The sequence below is a fragment of the Habropoda laboriosa genome, unplaced genomic scaffold, assembly GCF_001263275.1.
Source record: "Habropoda laboriosa isolate 0110345459 unplaced genomic scaffold, ASM126327v1 scaffold309, whole genome shotgun sequence".
Lineage (NCBI taxonomy): Eukaryota > Metazoa > Arthropoda > Insecta > Hymenoptera > Apidae > Habropoda > Habropoda laboriosa.
This window is the reverse complement of record NW_017100481.1, coordinates 101672-118724: the sequence shown is the minus strand read 5'-3', so window position 1 is coordinate 118724 and position 17053 is coordinate 101672. Positions and strand designations below refer to the sequence as shown.

Here is a 17053-nt window from a genome sequence, read left to right as displayed (position 1 = left end):
ATTTGCAATATTTTAAATTAAATTACGAAACTTTACTAAATAAATTTGAAAAGACGCCATTATGTTTTGACGCTTTCAGACGTTTCAAATAAAGCCTGCTTGCGATACGTTTAATTCCTACATGAAATTTAATTTGAATTTAATATATGTATATATTTTTATAGTTAATGAACGAAGTTTTATATGTCATGAAGTAAGTCATTCTTATATCGATGTATACAAGTATACATACACTTTAACTGCCATTTACTTTTTAACTATGTAGATATTAATTAAATTGTTTATGTATATTATGAAATTATGCCAACGGATAATTGGGTTTTTGCTTCAGATGTGTAATTAAAATGATTATCAAAAAGAAACACATGCATAATGTTAAAAATAGTAGAAAGATGTAAAGTGATTACTTTTTTACTTCTTCCTATTTCTTCTTTATTTGCAATTGATGGAAGTGCAATACTGAAAGAATTAGGAGAAAAACAATATCAAATTATTAATGGTATGTATCATTAGGTTCTACATTTAATCATATTAAAATTTTGATTGTTTATAAATTATATTCCTATTTACAGCAAAATCTTCTTTATCTCAACATGGGACATGTTGGCAGAATGCAGTTAAAACAATGAAAGTCAGTTGTGATAATTTAAATGATGAAGAACATATGTTACTTGCTCTGAAGTTAACACATTGTTTTTTGGAAGACTCTGGGCACATAACTGATAATTGTTATCTTATTAATTCAGAAAAACGACGGTGAATTTAATTCTTTTTTCAATATGTGTAATTACTTTTCTAAGCTTAACAATAATATATGTATTGGTTTTGCAGAGATTGCATTAATACAATGTCAGATAGAGCATTCAATGCATACAATGAATTTTACATACATACTATACATATGTGTTTTTATTTAAATTATGAAGCATGGCAAGCTGAAACTGACAATACTATTAAGCAGCAAGTTTCTTTTTTAACAGATTATTAATATATTTTCAAGAAATGAATGAAATTTTTTTATTATAGATTACACCAAGTTTCTTCACAAATGAAAGAACAACTATTGGAAGCTACAGAAGTACAAGGAGCTATGCTTGAAAGTCAAAGACAAAGTTTAAAAATGCAAAATGAGCTTTTAGATAATGGAAAAGAGTTGGGTATTGTGTTAAAATCTTCTTCTGAAAGTGTTAACAATATGGTCAAAGATTTTAAGTATGTGTATAAAATCTCCATAAATGTGCTATATAATTTTTAATAAATTACTGTAAAAATTTAATATTATTAACTATTGTAGAGAGTCGGCGAAAGATCAAAGAGAATTATTGATCCAAATCTTTTCGTATTTACGTTCATTTCAAAATTGGATTATTGGAGAAGTTTCCTGGTTTCAATCTATTATGTATTACACAATTAGTTGTATTTTATGTGCGATGTTTAGTTCCTCTAGAAGAACTATGGATGCTAGAATCATACTTTTCACAATTCTGAGTATAAATATTGTAGCAGAACGAATGTTAGTTCAATATTATGATAATGTTACATATCACTCCGGTGACAATAAGGTAATGCAACATTAAATTCATAAAGTTATAGTAAGTAAATGCACCTTGCTATGCATCAAGTGAAAGCAATTCTTTTTTGTAATTTAGGAAACTTTAGTGAGAACAACGTGGATGTACAGAAAAGTAGCTCTGACTCTTTGTGCTATTGTGTTGTTTTGTACATACTATTTGTACAAAGATGAACAGGTGGAAAATTATAAAGCATTAAAACGTATTGAACAGCAATTAAATACTATTCAAGAATGCACATCCATTTCTGATAATTATCCAATTCGTATGTATAATTTTTTGTAATTAATTTATACTGTAAACAGTTAATGGAAATTGTTTTATTTATATTCATATATAGGTTATCTTACACGATCAACTCTTAAACGTATACAGGCGCAGGCAAATAAACAAACTATTATAAAAGCTCCTTTGTGATATAATTTTATATTAAATTGTAATGCTTTATTTAATAATATTAATTCTTTACAACAATGAAATGAACATGCATTTTATATAAGTGAAATTGAAAGTACAACATTAAAAATATTTCATGTACAATATTCTAAAAAATTTATTTCAGAAATGACTATACATTTGGATACATACGTAACATATAATTAATTTGTTTACTTGTGTAGCTTTTAGCAGAAGGAGAAGGAATTTCGATCTGTTTGAGTTTCTTGGATTCAGCTGCAGTTTTCATGTAGTTCTTATAACAGTTGTCTAATTTCTGCATGTGATTAGCACAGATACTGTCGTTAAAGTGATTTTCTTTCCAACACCGAAATAATAGTGACATTTCATATAAACATTTGTTCTCTAAAATAAGTAAATGCGTTATTTGTTATAAAAAAATTAGTAATATAACATGACATTTACCCAAAGTTTTGCTTCCTTCACCAACGACATAATTTCTTAGGGATAAGGATGTTACTTCTTTAAATGGAACTTTTTCTGGATTTTGAGGCGATTTCGCATGATGTTTATATTTAAAATATACTAGATTTAATCTCATTTTCTATAAAAAAGAAAGAGTATTAAACGATTGTAAATTTGAGGTTAAGAAAATGAAAATAAAAATTGTTATAAAATGTACGTATGACCGTTAATATAATTTTGTATATTATTCGAAACTAATTGAAAAATTATATAAAAAGTATTTTTCAATCAAATCTTACGTTCAATTATCAAAGTGCCTTTGATAATGTGTACTCCAAACGAAATGTTTTGTAACAGATGGCGCTATAACTATTAAAGATTATCAAATCGATTTAATAATCAAAGATTGCTGATAGTAGTAATTTATATTATTAAATTTCGGTCTTATGTGAATATTAACGTAATATAGACTCGGTTTAAATTAATATTTATACTATTCCATTGGAGTGTAAAGTTTTGTCTTGTTAAAATATTAAATATACCAGCAAATATATCATCAAAAGTTGTGTAAAAATATTTTAATAATATTTAGCAACGAATTCGAGATTAAAAAATTGATATGGTCTAAAATTTTGTAATTATACGTCATAAAAGAGCACAAACTTAACTTAAGTAGTAAATGAAAGTCAAAGTAGCATGAGATTGGTGGACCAAAACAATGGTAGGCGGAGAACTCAAAGGAGTAAGATCTTCTGGACCAAGATTTTAAAATGTCAGTTGATCGGTTCGCGCGTAAACCATCACATTACATTTTTAAACTTAACCTCAATTTTGTAGGGGGGAAGTTACATAGTCACTTCGACAGTGCAAAGAATACCTCTTGTAATATTCAACAGAGCATTTGCGACGTTAACAATCTATAATATTCCTCATATTTTTAAGTGTCTACAATGGAGAGAATAAGGAGTAAGTATTTCATTTATTCGTTTATTGCGGACTTAATTTTATATATAATTTATTTTATAGCTAAAAGATTTGTAACTAATTTCCTTTCTTATTTCTACTGCGTATTTGCACATTTATGTCGGTTGTATGCTATCGGAAATATAAATTTATACGTTTGTTTAAACTTTTAATATACCCATAGTATTTTAAATAAAAGTTTGATTAACACATTGTGTTTACATCATAGAATTCCACGAGAGATTTCTACTTTCATAGCGAGATTGTGATAATAACGAGAACGAGATAGTGCTAATTACTACTTTATCTCAAAACACTTCCAAGCAAACCGCTTAGATATTTTATTGAATAGAATATGTTTGCTTCGATTTTCACATTATCCGGTCATTATATAATTATAATTATTACGATGAATTTTTGTGATTTGACTTTATATGGGTTCCACTTCAGCTCGGCGTTACACATTTATTCTTGCAAGTCATTGCAAATCGGAATGAAAGTAGGTCCATAATATCAGTTTGGTATTGGAAGTTTGTATTCTAAGTAATACACTTTAACCGTGAAAGTACATCCGCGTTTTAAATCGTTTAATACGTTTATTATGAGGTACAATTAAAGATACATAAATTTATTATATTTTAACGAAAAATGTTTTAGAAAAATTTATTCGATCGCGTACAAACATCTTGAAACCTTGAGTGAATTACAGCAACTAAACCGTGTATATCTCTCGATCGTACTGAACCATCATGCTACGAATCACGTGAATTGATGCGTTACGCGTTACTGTTGATAAATGTGCGTAAAAAACTTATCAGTTTACGCGTATTTATATTTGTGTAACGATTTGAACACTTTTACAGATTAACATTCTTACTTAAGAAAATTATCGAATGTGTACTTTGATTTTACGTTTTTTTAAAGTTTCGAAATAAAAGCGAATACTATCATTTAATTTCTTTTTTGTCACGTATCTATAGATTATCGCAAGATTATTGTAGAACAGCAAATCATGATTTTTTCATCGTACCAATAATTCACGCTATCACAAAAATTTGTTCCTATTCTATAGTATAATAATAAAAAAAAGAAAATGACAGGAATACAATGTTATTATTATATTTTACATAATACACGATATTATGTACTAGTTTTTAATACTTACAAAAAATGAGTTTAACAAATTGTTATTATACTTTAGTTCAAATTTAAAGTGCACTTTCGTTTCCCTTTTCTTGATGTTTCTTTAATTTGAGCATTACGCATTACGTTCATCATTATTTCACTATATTTGGAGGTTATACGCATATCCATTCTCGTCATATGCATTAATGTGTACTGGGTTTTAATGTACACAAATCGATACTTTCCTTTCGATTCTGATTAGAAAGAAATCGCATTAATTGCCAAAGTGAATTATCAGAGATCAAGGTTCACAATACAACTTTAATTTTGATCCGATAGATCATTATCGATTATAAGTGAATTACATCCTCGTATTTACAGAATACAATATGATTGATAAGAAATCATACCATCAGAATCTTTCGATTTTGCTCAAGGATCTACGTCGGACGACTCGCGTATGTGAATCACTTGCTTCATGCCAAGTCATTGGCTCGCGCGAGATTCATACCCAGCCATCTTACGTATGTTCACATACGCATGCATAGTGTATACACACACGTATTAATACAATGTAAAGAATGAATTTATAAATGTAAATCTTTTAGGATACTTAAAAAAATTTTTTATATCGAACCAATTTTTAATATAGAAATTTAACAACACGCATCAAACGAGAAATAATTAAAGAAATAATCGAGAAGTAAATATTAAATTAGTTGCTATGAAAGATATGCTGAAACGTATTAGAATTACGTTTAACACGACATAAGTGCCAAATTGCTCTCATCTACTGCGTATTATTGAACATAAAAGAAGAATTTTTGAAAAAAACGCTTCGACATACGACGCTTGTCTATTGCGTCCGCGTCCTTGACCATGGACACAGTGCGTCCCTGCTCCTGCTATCCGCGCTTAGTCGGTAGTGTTAGGTACTCTCAGGACTGTTCTAAATAACTGGTATTTTTTTATTGATGTTAATTCAGTTTGAAGCATGCCCTCGTGTACGTCAGAAAGATGGGAATTATAATAACTGTAGGTATTAATCTCGCGAGATGTCGCGTTCATTAAAAAAGTAATTGTATTTTACAGGAGCATAAAAATATTTAGAAAAACAGCATAAAAAATGAATTACTTATTAAAATTACATAGGATAGATGATGTTTGCTGAGATAAATATGTTCTAGCCTATAAATTTAGATTTACGAAATAAAGGGAAAACACTAGAAATTTACCGAAAATGAAAACTATAGCTACACTATAATGACACAATCGCGTGGCGATAGTATATATTTGTGTCTTTTGTAGTGTGACGTGGAAAAACAGATAAAGAATGAAAGACCTGAAAATTTGTCCACGCAAAGGAAGATAGTATGTATTAGGAACGTCACTCGACAGTGACTGTATGTTAATTACGTTCATTTTTTCCGTTACGTTAACATAGGCAACCGAAATAAAAGAAAAAAATTTCTGGTACACAAACATTCACCACGATGCAAGGTTGTGTTAAGCGTAAAAAAATAAGTTAAAAAACTTACCAAATAAATTGTGATTATCACGGAATTCGACATACAAATATCCCCGAGTTGCGTTCAGGTGTATTTGTATTTCGAAATCGTGCATCTTCCTGAGGCTGTAGAACAACTGCGGTAATCGTCGCGTTCAGTCAAAGTCGAACGGTCGAACTGATCGGTGGGTTTTAGGTGTCCGGTTACATTTCTGGTCGTGACACGTTTTCGGGGAAAAGCAACAGTTTTATGCGATCGATTTCGTTAACGAATTCTTCATTATCATGTTGAGTAAGTTGCACTAAAGTGTTTGTGGTAATTATTTCTTGTTAGCTATTATTATGTTATCAGTGAAATTTTTAAAGAATATCGCGAAAATAAAACGTACCCTGTTAGATCGCCGATGCGCGGTCGAAGGGGGAATCAAATTGTTTCGGCAACAAATGTGCATTATTAAAATAAAAAAAAAAAGCAAAAAAATATGAGAAAATTTGTCGTTACGAAGGAATTAGTGTTTTTTAGTTTAATTGATCGAGTCATCGGTGCTATTGTCAATTAGTAACGAGTTACCTTCCGGATAAAAAAAGTTCATCGGTTCTTAATTGTGGTTCACAGTTGTGATTATCGTTTGTACTCTAATTGAAATCTGTGATTTTCAGTGAATATCGTATGTAATATATATTTTATGTATTTGAATTTAAATTTCAAATTTATTTATACATTATTATCTTCCTTCTTTTTTTCTTTCTTTTTTGTCAGTATCACTGTTGTCGATACGACATTTGTTAATGTGATATTTTATTAAATGTTTTTTCATATTTTTGGGTGCCTTTGTAATATATCAGATAAAAAATTCGACGATGTGGTCGATTTTACAGCCTTACGTAAGAATTGTGTAATTTCGTTTGAATAAGAACCGCTTTGGATTATACATATATTTGCTAGATATACATATTCAGCATGTTTTAGGCGTTTAATGACTTTAATGCAATACAGGTTTCTGACAGCGACGTTATTCTTCCGTTCAAACGTGATTCCAATGTAGAAAAGAGATACACAACGATCAACTAATCAGATATGATAATAGAGAAGGAAAGAATCATATTTTTTTTAAAGGAAATTTTTAACCTTTCAAAATTCATAACGTAACGTTATCTTTTTTCTGTTGCTTGTCGAGTATTGCCCAATTAATTGCGTGTTCGCAATTTTCCAAGCATTTAACAGTTTAGGAATCATATAAGAAATTTCCAATGAATTCATATTTATGCGGATTACGAGATCGTATAATTATATATTTAAATTAAACGAGAATTAATAACACGATCCTACGTGCATGTGAAAAAGTGAAACTATCAACTTCCATTGACGTAACATTTTCGTAATAAAATTTCTTGTGAATAATAATTGAATAGCGTAAAAATTTCGAACAGTTCACATTCAAAGTGCAATCCGGTTCTTTTTACTTGTTTATCTATATGTCCAACTTAGCTACGTTTACGCTCTTTGACCTTGTCAAAAGTATTTCGAACACTGTTGAAAACAGTGTATAACTTTGAAGCAACCTTGGCGTCTCTAATTTTCCAGCGTCTTTCAACATCCTCCTTTCTTAGATCCTTGCGTTGCAATATTTACAATCTGGCATACTTTCTATATATCTATTTCTATATCTATTTATAATTGATATATCATTATGATTGTGTTATTTTCAAATCAACTGAAATATTCTGTGAAAAGAAACGAGTATATACCCAGTGTGAAAAAGAAACATACCGAACGCCGCGTGTTTAATTGCACTTAACCAATAAAAGTGCAGAAATCAAGTGCGGGAAAATTGAAAACAATTCCTCTCGCATTCGAACTTGTCCTTGTTGAAACGGTTCTTTTCGTAACACGGATAAATCATAAGATGACATTTCGCAGAAACGTCGACAGAGGAAAGCCTGCGATTCATCAGGCAATCGCTGAAGTCGGACGAGATGGACCATCTCGAGGGGACCCATTTCGATGGTTCGTTTCCTCACGTGTTCGTCACGATCGGAGCTTCGGTAAGTATCGGCCATTTTTCTTCGTCTGAATAACAATCGTCTGAACATGAGGTAATTGATAATTAAAAAGAAACAGTTAATTGATCAATTTAACGACGAATCTCTATATACAGGGTGACTTGGCGAAAAAGAAGATCTATCCAACGTTATGGTGGCTGTTCAGAGACAATCTTCTACCGAAGACCACAAGTTTCTTCGGTTACGCGCGCACAATCATGAGCGTAGATCAGTTACGGCAAAAATGTCATCCCTATATGAAGGTGAAATCAGACGAGGAGAAAAAATACGAGGATTTCTGGAAATTGAATCACTATGTGTCCGGTATGTACGACTCGCAAACAGGGTTCGAATCGTTGGACAACGTGTTAAAAAAACACGAGCAAGGTTACCAAATTGCTCACCGGTTGTTCTATCTGGCTTTGCCTCCAAGCGTCTTCGAAAGCGTTACTGTGCACATTAGAAACGTTTGTATGGCTGAAAAGTGAGTACGACTTTCTTCAATTACTTTGAAGTAACGTTCAAATTCACGCTAAGATTAACATCATTGCAGAGGATGGACTAGGGTAATCATAGAGAAACCATTTGGTCGGGACGCGATCACGTCTCAGCAACTATCTGATCATTTGGCATCGTTATTCAGAGAGGATCAGATTTATCGTATCGATCATTATCTTGGAAAGGAGATGGTTCAAAATTTAATGACTCTCCGGTTCGGTAATCGGATATTCAGCCCGACCTGGAACAGGGAGAACGTGGCCTCTGTACAAATCACTTTCAAGGAACCATTCGGTACGCAAGGAAGAGGCGGCTACTTCGACGAATTTGGCATCATTAGGGACGTGATGCAGAATCACTTGTTGCAAATATTGTCGTTAGTTGCGATGGAAAAGCCCGCGTCGTGCCATCCAGATGATATACGAGATGAAAAAGTCAAAGTATTGAAATGTATGAAGCCATTGGAATTGAAGGACGTTGTGTTAGGTCAATACGCTGGTGATCCTCACGCGAAAGATCCTGAAGCACGACTGGGATATTTAGACGATCCTACTGTACCAGCCGGTTCGAATACTCCTACATATGCCACAGCCGTGTTGAGAATTAATAATGAGCGATGGGACGGTGTTCCGTTCATTCTTAGGTGTGGGAAAGGTAAAGCGACTTAAACGCTTACTTTGGTATAGAAAGTATTCTAATATATGTTATAAAGAAATCCTTAATGTATGGGGTCGTTTCGGTTAATGTTAAAATGTTCATGATTAGCGTTGAATGAACGAAAGGCGGAAGTGAGAATACAATATCAGGACGTGCCCGGCGATATATTCGATGGAAAAGCGAAGAGGAATGAATTGGTAATTAGAGTACAGCCCGGCGAAGCATTGTATATTAAAATGATGACGAAATCGCCCGGTATTACGTTCGATATGGAGGAAACGGAATTAGATCTTACGTATGGTCATAGATACAAGGTGAGTTGAAGGAAAGATTGTTTGTGTTCTGAGAAAATGCGTAGATGTCTTTACTATGACCACCTTTGATTGATACGTTCGACTGTGCTGTATAGAATTTGAAACTTCCTGACGCATACGAACGATTAATTTTGGACGTATTTTGTGGCTCGCAAATGCATTTCGTACGTAACGATGAATTATCGGAAGCATGGAGGATTTTTACACCGCTGCTTCATCAAATCGAAACTGAAAATATTAAACCGATTTCGTACATGTAAGTTATTGTCCCCGTGGTAAGTGAAAGTATGTTTGTGTGTTTGAATAGTAATACGTTTCTTTGAAATTTAGATATGGTTCCCGAGGTCCTAAAGAAGCCGATGAAATGGCGAAGTTAAATAATTTCGCTTATTATGGTTCGTACAAATGGGTAAAACCATAACGCTTGAATCTCTGTAATGTGGAACGGTCCGTACATGGTATACGAATCACGAAAATCTGTGCAACAAATAATCAATCTGTGATCATAGCATTCCATACTATTTTACAATATGTGCACGATATCCTATGAAATTTTATACACATGTATAACTAATTTATATACTTAATTTATTGAAAAGTCGAACTCATTCGTTCTTTATGACAGTTTTTATCTGTAAAAGACATTTTGCTGATAAAGTGTATGCAGATAATGTAATACATGCTCAAAAAACACTGATCATGGAATAAATATGCATATTTCAATATGCATATTAAAGTGCCTATGAATAAAATGTGATTGTTTCATTCGTAAATTAATATCGTCTCAAATAGTATAACTTATAGTAGATATTATAAAATGTTACATATATTTTTATACAATGAATGTAATTTATAGATAACTGTTTAAAAATTTTGCCAACAATTTAAAAATTACAACTTATATGTAGATCATAATTTTATTTACTCTTAACGATTTAAACATGACGCCAATCACATCAAATATCCTGTACAGTAAACGAAGTGATGCGGCACTTTGCGCTGAAATTGTTTAAATATACATTACAATAAATAAATAAGAGAAAGTTGAATTATTCAGTCTATAATTCACATAATCTACATTTTAGATATTTAACTATCAAATAAAATTTTCTATGATAGGAAAGCACCATACAAGTGCTTCATAGATTTTTGTAAGATGAAGTTATGTACAACTGATTCTGCTATGCAGCGCCCTCTTTCTTTCTCTCTAACCCTTTGTCTCGTATAAAGATACTCACTGCACGTAAACACACAGGTCAAATACGCATATACTGCCACATTTAATAATGAACAAAACATTTAATTTACAAAATTAGCAAATTTTTCTTAAAAAATGCAGTTTAAATTAAATTAATACATTATACATGTTACTATTTATATATTCGTAAATACCACTGTAGGTTGTATCACGATAAATATTACCATTGTCACAATGAAATGGAGTACATATAAAAATTATATAAAATACGGGAAGTTTAAGTTGGTACATGATTCGCAGCTTGTTTGTTACATTATTAAAAATTAATTTACAGAAACTTAGATAATATGAACTCGAACGGTCTGAACGATATATTTAAATAAATTTATCCTAGTTCTTTTTAATGATGCCGGATGCGATTATATATTCACTTAGAACTATAATGGTAATAGTAAAATATTGCTACAAGCAATACACATTGCACAAATTAAATACACACAAAAAAATGTAAAAAAATTACACGTTATCTTGTAAACTATCCTTGAAAAGTCACTATTCTTTTCGATAATCATTCCTTAGATTAGGACCATTCACTGTTCAGTGTATACAAACCAAATGCGAATTCAGTTTCCGATTCATCGATATGGCAATGTTTTTTTTTTTTTTTTTTTGAACACTTCACAATAGTATGTAATTTATAAAAACGTCAAAATTTGATCCAGGTCTATGGGTTGACGAAAATACGATTTCAATATATGTATATATATATATTGCACTTATTAAATCTCACACGCTCCATAGTCTAATAACTCGTCCCAATTAGTACTTCTTTGAAATACTTCGTGCTGTAACCATAATTCATAATGTTGTTTAAATTCTTCGCTTAATTCCACGTTTGTGCCGAGTACTGATATAACAGATGTGTCAACAGGTTCCATATCCTTGCCTTTAGAAGCATTAGTATATCGTAAGTTATTGAATCGGTCAACACAGCTACGCAACTCACACTCATCTTCTTGAAAATCCCAAGGTCGTGCTTCTAAATCTAATGAAAACAAATAATTTGTACGTTGTTTATAATAAATATAATCTTTAGATTACATAAATAATCTTGTAAGATATTTTACCATTTCCGTAAACCCAATCATCGTTCAAACGATGTCGAACCTTTGCATAAATTGCACTGATAGTTTTCATATTAGTTTTTCGCCACGGTCGTCCTAAGTACCTGGTTTGCATTTTTAATAATTTTAAGACATACAATTGCATCATTGCATGTCTGACTTTTAATGTACGTTTCAATATAGGTGCCGATTTAAAAACGACTAACATCTACAAAAATAGATAATCATAATTTCGAAGTTAATAAACGAACATGTTTAATTATACAACATAGAACATACCATAATTCTACTATGTTTCCATTTTGTCAGTTTATTAAGAATACGTAATAAATTAATGCAAGAAAAAACATTTCTCCATGAGTATGGTAAGTTGTCTCCGATTTCAAGGTTATCTAAACATGCATCTGTTTGTTCCCCAATAACAGACATAGGAAAATCCATAATAGGAATACTGTAAATAAAATATATAACCTATTTAATATGTCTCATTAAAATTACATTCCTATTAATGTTTAAGCTGTTTTATAGGTAAAACTTACACATTTTTAGCTTCAATATAAGCTAAAATATTTTGATTTAGGAATTTTAAAACAAGTGGCACACAGTTAGCAAATACTAAATGCTGTGACATGAATTCGAATTGATATATATGATTCAGTTTGAAATGTTTTAACAAAAGAAGTAATATAGCAGATACTGCTTTAACAATTATTTCTTTATGTCTGTTTACATCAATACCGAGTTTCATCGATTGAAAAACTGTCATGCTGTAAGGGCAAAAAATAAAAATATTCTATACATTATCAAATATATAATACAAAAATTTCAAAGCACATTTCGTTTAAATTTATAAACTTACGGCATTTGCCCTGGTAGAACATCAGCCATAATATTGGTACTATCCGTTTTAGCTTTACTAGTAGGTGCTGCTGCTAGTAAAATCTTCAGTAATGCAATCATATATTGCGGAACAAGCGGTAGTATAGCATGATACACAATTTCGGTCGGTGTTTGACGAATTGGAAACCTTGGAGTACTTATAGGACGTTTAAGCATTTGTTCCTCTTTTTGAATTTGGACTTCAGCTAAAGATGTATACATATGCTAAAAATATGAAGATATACGTTTTTTTTCTTCTTTTTTTTTTTAATTTTGAAGTGTAAAGCATATAACGGTTTAACTTACTCTTTTAAGTGTATTAAGACTTTCAAGTATTGGTTGTGGCAAACCTGCAGAACTTTCTCTGTCTCCCTCTAAGTTGTAACCAAAAAATTTTAATCTTGACACCTCAAGGAAAGTATCCACATCCTTTTGTCTCACCTTTGGTGTCCATGGTAAACCTATGATAAATATATTATTCTGAATAATTGGTATGTCATAGTTTTATATCATGTTTCAGAATTCAAAATATTGTATTTACCTTTAGCAAGCTGTGGAGTGTCAGGTCTTTTATTATTTTGCATTTTACAAGTTTTAAGTTTATTATTCCAAACAAACTGATCCTCATTAGGTTCTGGTTCACTTTCATCACCATTATTTGTGGTCTTATTTCCTATTTCTCCACCTTCATTTTCCATTCCCAAGCCTGGTTCATCTAATGAACTTTGTTTCATCAAAAACTAAAAGTATAGGTTATCAAATAATGATTCTAAATTTTAAACAAAGTTCCATTAAAATATGCAGCATACCCGTCGATAAGATCTATGATTTTTTTTCTGATTTTGTGTTTCAATTAAATCTGCTGCACTGACAGGAGGAGAGCTAGCTCTCATAGTCCTAGCAACTTCTAATGTATCTTCTTGTTCTGTATCAAGACCAGCTTCTTCACGGTATTGTTTCTTCAATTCTCTTAATTTATGAATACCACCCAAAGATACTAGGATTAACTTCCACAAAAGTAAAAGTACTTTCTTCATTGGAAAATGTGGAGCTGCTCCACTGCAAAAGTATGTTACCATACCAAGAAGTTTAACTATAAGCAATTCTTCACCATATGGATGTATCAGTTCTTCTTTGAAAGATTCAACATGATCCTTATAAATACTGTGTTCTAAATCTTTCATTTCTTCTCTCATTACTTCTGTCATAATATATAAAACAGATAGAATTATTCTTAAATCTGTAGAATCATCAAGACTAACAGATATTTTTCTCTTTGCAGAAGCAGCTCTTTTACTATTTCTGAAAACACAAAGGCATGAATTGTGAAAGATAATTAACAAGTTTCTTTCTTTTTTTAAATAAGGAAGCATGAACATACGTAATTTCAATATTCAGAAGTTCAACAAATGCTGGAAAAACTTCAGCTTCATACAATAACATTACATTTGTTCTGGTCCAGCTTCGTTGCTCTTGATCAGATTGTACTTCACCCCAGCAACCTTGAGCTAAATACAAGATACACCTTGCTGCTTTCATTCTCAGTTGTTTATTGGAAACTTCTAACTGATCTAATAATTTATAAATCACAGATTTTTGTTGAATCTCTGATAAATTTTGCCACCATGGTCTTAAATTATACAATTCCATTTGCTCTTCAAAAGCCTAGGAATAATTTCATATTTCAAATCATGTAAAACACATCCATATTTTATTAGTTTCTTGTTACGTATTGCACAAATGCCTATACTTACTGTAAGGGTAACATGTAATTCAGATTGTTCTGAATAACTGTATAATTCAGCAATTTCATTGGCATGCTTATCTGCATCATCATAAACAAAATCTAAATCTGCTGATTTTTCCTGGTCATGTAATCATAAAAAAAAATACGCAATTATTATTTCATTTAACTAGTTTTTTTTAAATTATAGTAGAATATTAGTTGTAAATATTATACGTAGCATTCTATATATGCATTAATTTTAACGATTACTATTTGAAAAAAGTTGTGAGACGTTATTCACGTACAATGTAATTTGATAAATACATTGTGACAATCCAGGCATTAAACAGTAGTATACGCTTCTGTCAAAAAGGTTAGAAACGACTTCGTCCACGCCGATTATCGTTATTTATTTTTGGCTGGATTTTTGCACTTAGTTGACGAAGCATTTACTTACTTCGATACTACCGCATACTCGCCGTTCTTTTCGCGCAAAATCACGCGGATCCATCTGCATTTTTTAATAGTGATTAGAAATGCAGTATGTAAGAGCAAATATTTGAGAACGTTCCCAACGTTAGCGAATGTTTGAGAGCCCCTTAGCGCGGCCGGTATAGACGTTCAGCGCGCATGAACGCAAATGCTTGCAAACGTTTGCGCGCATTTGTGAACATTCCGAGCAGTGTCAGTGCTTCGAAGGATATATGTCTGTTTTACGTTCAGTAAGGAGGAATGGCTGGCTGTCACCTTTCCCCTTAGTTCCTCCTATTAAATAACACTTCAAGAACTGGCACTCTTCACGAATCAACGACAAATGTTCACGAATGTGCTCTCATTCGCAAATATTTGTCTGATAAGGAAGTGTGACAAAATTTTCGTCAGAAATGCTAACAAATTGCCCACGGACGTTTGCGAGCCACCTGCGTAGTCGGTGTAGACGCGGCTTAATACATCTCTGACTTAATTTATGAATCGATATTTGTTTTTTTTTTTCGATTAGTCGAATCGTTTGCGTTGAACATTATTCGATCGATCAATGAGTTTTGTTATCGATCTTTTAATAAAAAAAATCGATGTATTCTTGCTTTCGATAGTGTTCAATAGTCTCTAGTCTATTCAAAATTTTATTAGCAACACCACAAAGTTGAGGCAATGTTCCCAAATTTTGCAAATCTTTTAAATGATCGTTGGCAACATTGAATATAAGACGATTGGTTCGCAGAATCTTTTTAGAGATTTTCACAATAGTTTCTGTAAATATTGGTATGCCACAGCTTCCATTTTGAAAAGCGAAGCTACTCGTAAAGCACGTTAAACTGCTCTTCACATACTCTTCGGACAAACGAGTCTGCTTGTGCGTCCCTTTCACTGGCATCATATTTTGAATAGTTAATATTATAGACAACTATAGTAAATAATTATATTAAAAAAATGCAAGGAACAATTATTGATAATTTGAGCGGCAGGAAGCTTTCGGTACTTGTTATATTACTGATTATCGCACAAATAGTTTGTTTTCTAATAGGCGGGCTCATTGGTAAGTTAAGAAATGTCAAACGCTTCGAATTTGTTTGAATATTGAATACAGTTAAGCATTATAATTTTTGTTTTAAATGTATTAAGAATATAAAAACTTATGTAAATAAATAATAACTGTTATATTTATTCTTTTAATGTTAAAGTTTCAAATTTTAGAAGTTTATTTACTGTTTGTAATAAAAATTGTATTGAATTAAAGTGATAGTTTCATTTATTAATTATTGTAATTAGTACAATTTATTATTAGATATAACTGTTAATAGTACCAATGCATCTTTTTTTAGCTCCAACTCCAGCTAGTAGTCAAAATATACTTGGTACTCCTTGCAAGGATATTCGAGTAAATGGATCTGAACCTGGAGGAAGAAAATGGTTTTATTCAAGAGGAAAAGGATCTTGCACTCCTGTTGATATGAATCGTTTTAATTTTGATAGTCATCATCAGGCATATCAAGTTGTCTATACATTTCAGGTAGGTTATTTAAAAACACTTCATATTAAGAGATAAAATAGGTACTTATCAATTTGAATTAAATTAATTTAAAAGTTTTTTAAATTATTTGTTTTATAGATGCCTGTGCCTCGAAATAGTATGCAACTTGATTACTCACGATGGCAACAGAATTTGATAGGTGTTCTACAAGTGGATATTGTTTATCACAATCAGATAGAAATTGGTGATTTATTGGATATATTCTTACATATGAAATATGTTTTGATTATTTATGTTAACTTTAATTTTTCACAGCTCCTAGGACTAAGATAACATTGGATGCAAGACTTGCTTATAGAAACAAAGGAGATCCAGATGATGCTTGGAAACCATATGCTTCTTCTGTAGTAGAAAGAATTCTAGACTGCAGTATTGATGATGTAAATATATAAATTAATCAATATGATTATATTAGGTATGGTAAATGTATTTTGTTTTATTTGTGTACAATTGTTTTGTAGGCAATGGAACAGTATAATTATAATTGTAGTGTGGTGCCCTTGTTTGAACTTGGATCCCTATTTCATGATTATTATTTTTTAAATATTCGTCTTC

The 17053-nt window shown here is 31.3% G+C and overlaps 5 protein-coding genes across 7 annotated transcripts in view; 3 read left to right on the top strand and 2 right to left on the bottom strand.

Moving 5' to 3' along the window:
• Positions 1-372: 372 nt before the first annotated feature.
• On the top strand, positions 373-1988 carry LOC108575998. Its single transcript, XM_017938938.1, has 7 exons — positions 373-499; positions 573-756; positions 832-960; positions 1027-1212; positions 1295-1562; positions 1650-1836; positions 1912-1988. Exons 1-7 carry the CDS (start codon positions 373-375, stop codon positions 1986-1988), a joined length of 1158 nt encoding a protein of 385 aa, XP_017794427.1.
• A 151-nt stretch (positions 1989-2139) lies between these two features.
• LOC108576043 (coiled-coil-helix-coiled-coil-helix domain-containing protein 1-like) lies at positions 2140-2764 on the bottom strand. The gene is made up of 3 exons (XM_017938988.1): positions 2732-2764; positions 2433-2571; positions 2140-2372 (listed from the first exon to the last, which is right to left on the bottom strand). The coding sequence occupies exons 2-3, from the start codon at positions 2566-2568 to the stop codon at positions 2140-2142; spliced, it is 369 nt and encodes a 122-aa protein (XP_017794477.1). The 5' UTR covers positions 2569-2571; positions 2732-2764.
• Positions 2765-3187: 423 nt separating this feature from the next.
• On the top strand, positions 3188-10072 carry LOC108576041 (glucose-6-phosphate 1-dehydrogenase). Of its 3 annotated transcripts, XM_017938986.1 has the most exons (8): positions 3188-3204; positions 3270-3398; positions 7949-8073; positions 8187-8554; positions 8624-9222; positions 9334-9539; positions 9635-9795; positions 9870-10072. In XM_017938986.1, the coding sequence occupies exons 2-8, from the start codon at positions 3383-3385 to the stop codon at positions 9958-9960; spliced, it is 1566 nt and encodes a 521-aa protein (XP_017794475.1). In that variant the 5' UTR covers positions 3188-3204; positions 3270-3382; the 3' UTR covers positions 9961-10072. The 3 variants fall into 3 exon arrangements, with proteins under 3 accessions (XP_017794475.1, XP_017794474.1, XP_017794476.1); XM_017938985.1 differs by lacking the exon at positions 3188-3204 and having other exon boundaries at positions 3233-3398; XM_017938987.1 differs by lacking the exons at positions 3188-3204; positions 3270-3398 and adding an exon at positions 6204-6319.
• A 1343-nt stretch (positions 10073-11415) lies between these two features.
• Positions 11416-14983, bottom strand: LOC108575997 (striatin-interacting protein 1 homolog). Its single transcript, XM_017938937.1, has 12 exons — positions 14924-14983; positions 14495-14605; positions 14122-14405; positions 13550-14042; positions 13282-13480; positions 13047-13201; positions 12721-12965; positions 12401-12628; positions 12141-12312; positions 11865-12069; positions 11530-11782; positions 11416-11461 (listed from the first exon to the last, which is right to left on the bottom strand). Exons 1-12 carry the CDS (start codon positions 14981-14983, stop codon positions 11416-11418), a joined length of 2451 nt encoding a protein of 816 aa, XP_017794426.1.
• Positions 14984-15897: 914 nt separating this feature from the next.
• Positions 15898-17053, top strand: part of LOC108575996 (protein wntless) — a 3713-nt gene continuing 2557 nt past the window's right edge. The window contains exons 1-5 of the mRNA XM_017938936.1: positions 15898-16003; positions 16290-16477; positions 16577-16682; positions 16754-16878; positions 16960-17047. Of these exons, the coding sequence (XP_017794425.1) occupies positions 15898-16003; positions 16290-16477; positions 16577-16682; positions 16754-16878; positions 16960-17047 (613 nt within the window). The remainder of the gene's footprint in view (positions 16004-16289; positions 16478-16576; positions 16683-16753; positions 16879-16959; positions 17048-17053) is intronic.